This window comes from Poeciliopsis prolifica, unplaced genomic scaffold (assembly GCF_027474105.1).
Source record: "Poeciliopsis prolifica strain line A6 unplaced genomic scaffold, Auburn_PproV2 SCAFFOLD020, whole genome shotgun sequence".
Classification (NCBI taxonomy): Eukaryota; Metazoa; Chordata; class Actinopteri; order Cyprinodontiformes; family Poeciliidae; genus Poeciliopsis; species Poeciliopsis prolifica.
Genome location: NW_026562395.1, coordinates 4,014,432 through 4,021,683, shown reverse-complemented (window position 1 = coordinate 4,021,683; position 7,252 = coordinate 4,014,432). Strand labels below are relative to the sequence as shown.

Below are 7,252 nucleotides of genomic sequence, written 5' to 3'. Positions count from 1 at the left end.
ATTAAAAATCCCTACAGGCAACTTAGTTGACGGGCTGATTTGATGACCTAGTCTATACAATAAGATTTAACTCATTGTACTTTTATTGAGTATAATGTCATATCTTCAGTTAAATATTTGAATATTTGATATTCTTAGATACAGTCAATAAATAATGTGAAGATGTACCATAAAGTAAAAATTTAAGTGATGGTTTGGAATGAGGATGCTTTTTTGACCCAACTTTTTCTGCTGTAGGCAAAAAATGAAGCAAACAATGCATTTAAATGAAATAATTTATGAAAAGCAACAGAGTAATATGTGGAATAGCTGCGTTTATCCTCGGTGTATCTGGGATTCATCCTGATGCCCTATGATGCCTCTGCACTGAGGAGGTGGATTTATTGAAATAAGACAGTTCTGTCAAACATATGCAACACTAAACCTGCAGAACATCAGATGGAAAGTGAACCAAGAGTCAATTTCAGCTGAATTTGGATTCAGAGAGATCAAGTAGAAACTGAAAAGAATCGAATGAACAACAACCAATTGATAATCAATGCCTTATTTTCTGATGTAAAATCAAAATGGTCCCAAACTATGAAACCATTCATAGTTTGAAAGGCTCCATATTGACCCTGTACCATAAAAGATTAAGAATTCTTTTGGCAAATGCATCCCGTTGACAGATTTGCTTCCTTATAAACGCAGTTTGGTGCTCCAGTGTCATTTTGAAACAGTTCCTGTATCGATTATGTGACTTGCTGAAAGCAATATGCGCACCGACGCATCGGCGTTGCCAGATCCATCACTACTCGTTCCGGACGCCACTGATCTCGTCACTCTTTCCATCCTCCGGAAGGATCAAGATCTGTCAGTTGTTTATTTCTCTGAAAATAAAACCAATTCCTTATTTGGACTCTGTTGATTCTGCATGTGGGTCAGAAGATTAAATCCAAACATGTCAGAATCAGCCAATTATGGAAGTATAAATTAGCTCATTTTGATTTGTCATGCAATTCATTGATTTGTCGCCGACAGTGACAGGCTGAAGCAACCGATCTGTGTCCAGCTCACCCCGTCGGAAGATGAACACAAGAAAATCGAGGAGGAAAACCTGTGAAAGGCTCTGAAAGACTCAAGACCTAAACAGAGGTTCACTACCAACAGAAACATATTGTCAGAGCAGCCTAGTCAAAGTCCAGACCTAGATCTATCTGACAGTCTAAGACTTGAAAGATTACTTTGTTATTAATGAACCATTTGTCCTTCCACTGCGATGACACTTTGTGTAAATCCGTCACATAAGATCCTGATGGAAGAAACGGGATTCAAGCTGCTCCCTTTGGAGTTCTGTTTTTTTTCCCAAACGCCACTAGAGAGCGCCACAGCATGCAAATACACCGGCTGCCACGGTTTGAAACCCAGGGATGCTGCAGTTATCTTGACCAAAAACGAAAAGCTTCTCACCGCGAGAGTCGATGAGCGGTCTGAGGCGCCGTTAAGATCGGGACAACAGGGGTCAAAAAAGGTCAAGGATTAGCGACGAGGTCTGAACTCGGAGAGCAGTGGGACCAAATGAGAAACCAAGATGCACAGACTCCCCCCCTTCTTAAACTCACACACACACACACACACACACCACCACACACACACACACACACACACACACACCACACACACACACACACACACACACACACACACACACACACACACACACTCAGTCTTGTTAGCAGAAACGGAAACATAGGAAGAGATATACTGCCCCCTGAGTGGTATGAGGCCCTTGAGAATCACTTCCCGCCTGAACAGCTCTTCTAAAAAGTTTGCAGAGGTCAAGTAAACAGTTTGTACTGAGCTGTCAAATCTGTCTCTCTCTCTCTCTCTCTCTCCCTATATGTGTGTGTTTTCTGTCTTTAAACAAAACAAAAAAAAAGAAATCTCAAACTGGCACCATCGTCTCACACAGTGCGGTTTTGCCCACTCGTAAAGACTTATCATCGCATGTCAGAAAACGATGTCTGCTTGTAAAGCTGGCCGCGGGACTCGACATAAGAAAACAAAATTAAAAAAAATTGGTCGAGCACACCGCGGCTGCCGGAGTTCCACTTTTGACAGACGGGGTCCACGTCGACCCCTTCCGTCCGTCCTCCGAATGAGCCGCGGGCCGCGTGTTGACGCTCCTCTCCAGCGCGTGGTGGAACGTCATGCTAATTTCCCCGGGTGTCTGGGTTCCTCCGCTCCTCCGGAGTTCATTATTTGTAATTGCGGGACATGGCTGAGAACGCGGAGAATACGAACCTGAAACCGAGCGCCGAGCCTCTTTTCCACGCAATCCATATTCAGGAAAATCCAGAGAATGTTCCCAATCCCCCCGGCCTTAGCAAAACATATGGAGATGGTGTAGATCTCCCGTTTCAGCATGTGTACACACACACACACACGCACACACGCACGCACGCACGCACACACACACACACACACACACACTCTCTTAGATTGGCTCTATTATGTCTTGGAATAATGTAAAACAGCTTTGCCTGGTTTTGCCCTGCTCTCTGCTCCTGTCTCCATCTCTTTGGTTTCACAGTGCACCGCTGACATGCAGCAGCAGCAGCAGCTGCAGCAGCAGCTGCAGCAACAGCAGCAGCAGCAGCAGCAGCAGCAGCAGCAGCAGCAGCAGCAGCAGCAGCAGCAGCAGCAGCAGCAGCAGCAGCAGCAGCAGCAACAGCAGCAGCAGCAGCAGCAGCAGCAGCAGCAGCAGCAGCAGCAGTGTGACCCCTACACCCCAAAACCCCCACAATCCCCAGCCTGTTGGATCCTCACCACCCAAAAACAACTCTGGTGCAGACAGAAGGGTGGAGGAGATGTAAAGGCCCTTATTTTCTTTTTTTTTAAATGTATGATTTTAAATATATGACTTTAAAAAAAATAAAAATTGTGATACTGGACCGCTGGTTATCTTGTTCTGGTTGCCATGATGTCTAATTGGTTGGGACATGCTCCTTCCAGGTGTTTATTTCACTGATTTTGCTCCTGTTTTAACATTTAAGGTCACTTTTTAAAAGTTTGTCCATGTTTCACACCTTCGAGTTGGGAAACATTGAGTAAATAAATCCATTTTGGTGACCATTTAGAAAATTAGATAAAATAAACTCTAAGAACAAGGAGAAAATCAGTTGAAATTACATTCAGGTGAACATAAATTAAATGTTATTTGATAAATGTTTTTTTTTTATATGAACCAAAAAAAATTAAGGAATTTCTGGTAAACATAACTTTACCCGAAAAGTTATGTTATAAAATAAAACTGGATAATGATAATCAATTAAACAAGATTTACAAAAAAAAAAAAAAAAAAAAAAAAGTAAACGCATACCAAAAAAACATACATAAAAAAGCAAATAAACATGCAGAAAATTCTACTAACTGAGAACAGAGAAAACAATATATGACGTGTCGGATGAGGGAAAAATCTGACAGGGAAGAGTTAAGTTACAAAATACCGGCTTTATTTATTTTTTAAAATAAACAAACATGTACAATCACAATGCCAATTTCACTCACTGTTGTCAGATCTGTTTGTCCCTTCTTATAAAAAAATAATAATAAAATAAAAAAATTAAAATAAAAAAATCCCCTTTATGAAACGTACCAGCAGAATCTAACCGCATCGCTTTAGATTTCAGTTCCTGACAAGTGTTCATGAGAAGGAGCGTAACAATGGAGAGTAACACGTAAACTTTACATAGGAGCAACACAAAGTACAAGTATACACACTGATTGTTAAATAATACAGGCTTTTCTTCTCTCCGTGACAGTTATTGCCCCCCTTAAAAAACAAAACAAAAAAAGGAATAACCTTTTTTTGTGAGGTGGGAGAAGAAGAAGAAGAAAAAAAGCGGATGAAGACAGTATTGGGTGTCAGTGCTGCGTTCATTTCCTGTTAGGTTGTCAAAAGTTAAAAAAAAAAACAAACAAATCAGACTACAAGACAAGGGGTGGCAAATGTTGACAAGGCAGTGTTTTCAAATCTGTTGGAAATATTTCCCTTCTGATTTTTCTTTTTCAGATATTTTATGGGCCGTGCGAGCCGAGGCAAATGATGGGGGGGACGTGACATTTTCCAATATCGAGAAGCGAGTTTGGAAGCATCTTTGGCCGAGGTCAGAGGTCGCGTGCAAACCTTCAGTGAAAAGCTTGAACCCACTGATCCCGTGTTTCGCTCTACTTTTTTTTGTTTGTTTTTTTACACACACAAGCAGGGGCTACATTACCTGCAAACATTAAATAGCAAAAAGGCACAAAATAATAAAATAATCTTAATTTTTTTTCTTTGCTTCAAATAAACACAGAGTGTCTTGGTGGGATCAGATGTATTTGGCCAAGTGTTACCCGTTCAGGACCCAAAACCACGAGTTCTGCTGGCAGCCTGCCGCGACTGCTGCTAGAAATAAAACAAGCAATAAGTGCTTTTATCAAACAAACATACAAGTCTCCCATATTTTCTTTCTTTCTGTTTTTTTTTTTTTTTGGTCACCAGTTTGCTGCCAGCAGCTGAATCCAATCACCTCGCTTTTTTTTTTTTTGCACTTTTTCCCTGAACCCCAGCACTTTTTTGGGTTCGACGCAGACGTGCTCCTTATAGTGCTGCAAGAGAATGTTGTTTTAGGCCGGGACGTCAGATATTAAATCTAAGAAACTGTAGATAAATAAATGTCTGAAGGAATGTCATGGTTTCAATTTTTTTTTTTTTTTTACTTTCCCTGTTTTCTCTCTCTTTCTCGCTCTGAGTGTGTGTGTCACGCACTGACCCAGACTTTTTCAAAGTCATCTTCTGCACATGATATGAGAGCTGTAATAAACTTGGCGTGTGCAAGCTATAATCTCTAGTGAGCTTTCAGCCGGGCTGGATATAAAAAACAAAAACAAAAAAACAAAGAGAGAGAAAGAGAAGCAGATATAGATAATTTCATTCGGGGATTATTCCAGTCCTGAGGAGTTTATGTATCACAAAAAACAACTGAGCCTTAAAACAAAAAAAAACAAAAAAAATGTCTGACCTGACGCTGTAACTTGTACCACCAGGCGCATCCGTCTTTGGACTCGCTTCAATTGTTCTCATATTGTCAGGAAAAGCAGTTTGTAAGTGCACGCCAGATGAGACGAAATAAAATAAAAAAATAAAAAAAAGGAAAAAAAAAAAAAAAAGAAAAAGAAAATTTCCATAAACGGATAATTATTTTCTTCCCCACCGAAGCTGGCTTTAATGCCGCGTTGCCGAGAGGCACGATGCGAGTTATTGCTCAATAAATACCAAAAGGTTTAATTCCGAGCCAAATGTGTGTCGACGCCTACCGAAGATGTTGGCCTCCTTATGTGTCGAGCAGCTACACTGAATTTATTTATTTATTTTAGTCTCTTTTTTTTTTTTAACACACCAGAAGAAAACGTGTTGCAATACTCTCTGGAAATTAGATTTTGTATTCTGAGCGATTATCATCATTATTATGAAATCTTTTTTCGGGGGGGGGGGGGGGGGGGGGGGGGGGGGACAGGAGGGGGGTGCAGCTACAGCAATGACAACAACAACAACAAAAAAAAGAAAACTCTTAAATTACCTATCAAAGATAAAATTAACTTAGTCATATAGATGCATCAAAAATATTCAGATTACACTTCTTCGACTCAAGTTTCAAATACAATACATAATTTATGGCTTTTATAAGTTAAAACTAGAGAAAAAACTAACAAAAGAAAAAAACAAAACAAAACAACAAAAACAAAACGTTTCAATCTACATCAACCCACAATGTACAAGTTAAATTAATTGGTTTAGAGCAAAATGAATGTCCACGCCGCTTTTTTGGTAACACACGCTTCTCATCTGCTACTCAGTGCTTAGGTTGCATCTCGATATTGTACAAAAACATGCTCTGCAAAAAAAACAAACAAAAAAAAAAGGCTTAATAAAGTACAAACACGTTACAAAAAAGAAAAACAGAGGGGCAGTCTTTTACAAATGTCGACGCAGCATCCCTTAGCTGGAGGGGCCGCCCTAAAAATTGAAACAACGTCCCGTCTGCGTAGGCTTGGAAATCAAAAATAGTTTGTTTTTTTTAAATGTCTTTTCTTCTCATTATTGCAGTGAGAATGGCTCCCTTTGTAGTGCCTCGGTCCAAACACATTCCAGGAAGACAAGTCGGTGCATGTATGTTCTTTTATTTCATTTTCCCAACTCCTCCCTGCCCTTCCCCCATCATCATCATCATCATCATCATCTCTGTTTTAATTTCCAAGCGGAAGGTGGAGACAGCTGAGGATGTGAAATAAAAATTAAAAAAAAGAAAAAAGAAAGAAATCCCCCCTTATTATGATATGAGAAAACAAAAGGGGGTTTTGTGCTTGTAAACCGTGACATCACTTGACTTGTCATCCGCATGTCCTCCTGGTCTTTCCTCAGTACGGCCTCCACACCGCTTCGTCCATGCGCCCGCCGGGGTTCAGCACGGTCGGCGAGTTGCTGTGACTCCCGTCGCCGTCCACGCCCCCCTCCGTCTGGCTGGGCAGGTTGGGGTTCACCAGCGAGGTGCCCGTGGAGGCGCTAGTGCAAGGCGGCACCATCCGAGACGGCGAGCGGTCGCCGCCGGGCACCATGGAGAACTGGTACGAGTTGGAGGAGGCGCCGTAGTACAGGTACGGCGTGCTGCTGGTCTGGAAGGGCCCGCTCTGGCTCTGGGTGGAGCCCGGGTACGGCGGGGGGAGGTAGGTGTGGTAGTGGGCGCTGCCGAGCGTCATGGCCGAGGTGACGGGCGGGGTGTAGGTGAAGGTGGCCGGGTAGTGCATGCGCGGGCTGGAGAAGCGGCTGTCCGTGATGGAGGAGAGGCTCGGGAACTGGCGCTCGAACTGGCCGGGGAACGGACTCAGGTCAGAAGACCCTGGAAAAACACGGAGGAAAGAAAAACATCGTTATCAACGTGGGGATCTTATACATGTGGCCGACTTTAGGATGTTCTAGGAACATTACGGCAATCGGTCGGTGTATTTAATGAAGTGGCACGTGCTAAGCTAACAAGAACCCCCCCCCTCACAGAACAATGAGCCAGTTACTTTAACAACACAAAGTCGTAGAACGTTTTTTTGGTTTAGTTTCTTAGTACTCCAGAAGTCAACAAAACTAACACATAAGTAACATTTCTGCAAGAAATTATTAACTTATTTTAAGTAAATAATTTCTTAATACAGGTAAAAAGTACCAGTTGAATTGGCA

The 7,252-nt window shown here is 41.9% G+C and overlaps 2 protein-coding genes across 5 annotated transcripts in view; one reads left to right on the top strand and one right to left on the bottom strand.

Annotated features, from left to right (window-relative positions):
* The first annotated feature begins 1,670 nt into the window (after window positions 1-1,670).
* LOC129369280 (ataxin-8-like) lies at window positions 1,671-4,543 on the top strand. The gene is made up of 2 exons (XM_055044694.1): window positions 1,671-2,851; window positions 4,526-4,543. The coding sequence occupies exons 1-2, from the start codon at window positions 2,585-2,587 to the stop codon at window positions 4,541-4,543; spliced, it is 285 nt and encodes a 94-aa protein (XP_054900669.1). The 5' UTR covers window positions 1,671-2,584.
* A 998-nt stretch (window positions 4,544-5,541) lies between these two features.
* Window positions 5,542-7,252, bottom strand: part of runx2b (RUNX family transcription factor 2b) — a 56,324-nt gene continuing 54,613 nt past the window's right edge. For all 4 annotated transcript variants that reach the window (XM_055044164.1, XM_055044161.1, XM_055044165.1 and 1 more), the window contains one exon: window positions 5,542-6,920. In XM_055044164.1, the coding sequence (XP_054900139.1) occupies window positions 6,442-6,920 (479 nt within the window). In that variant the 3' untranslated portion in view covers window positions 5,542-6,441. The remainder of the gene's footprint in view (window positions 6,921-7,252) is intronic.

Coding starts and splice junctions, on each gene's coding strand:
- LOC129369280 (XM_055044694.1), top strand. CDS start 2,585: ATGCAGCAGCAGCAGCAGCTGCAGCAGCAGCTGCAGCAACAGCAGCAG.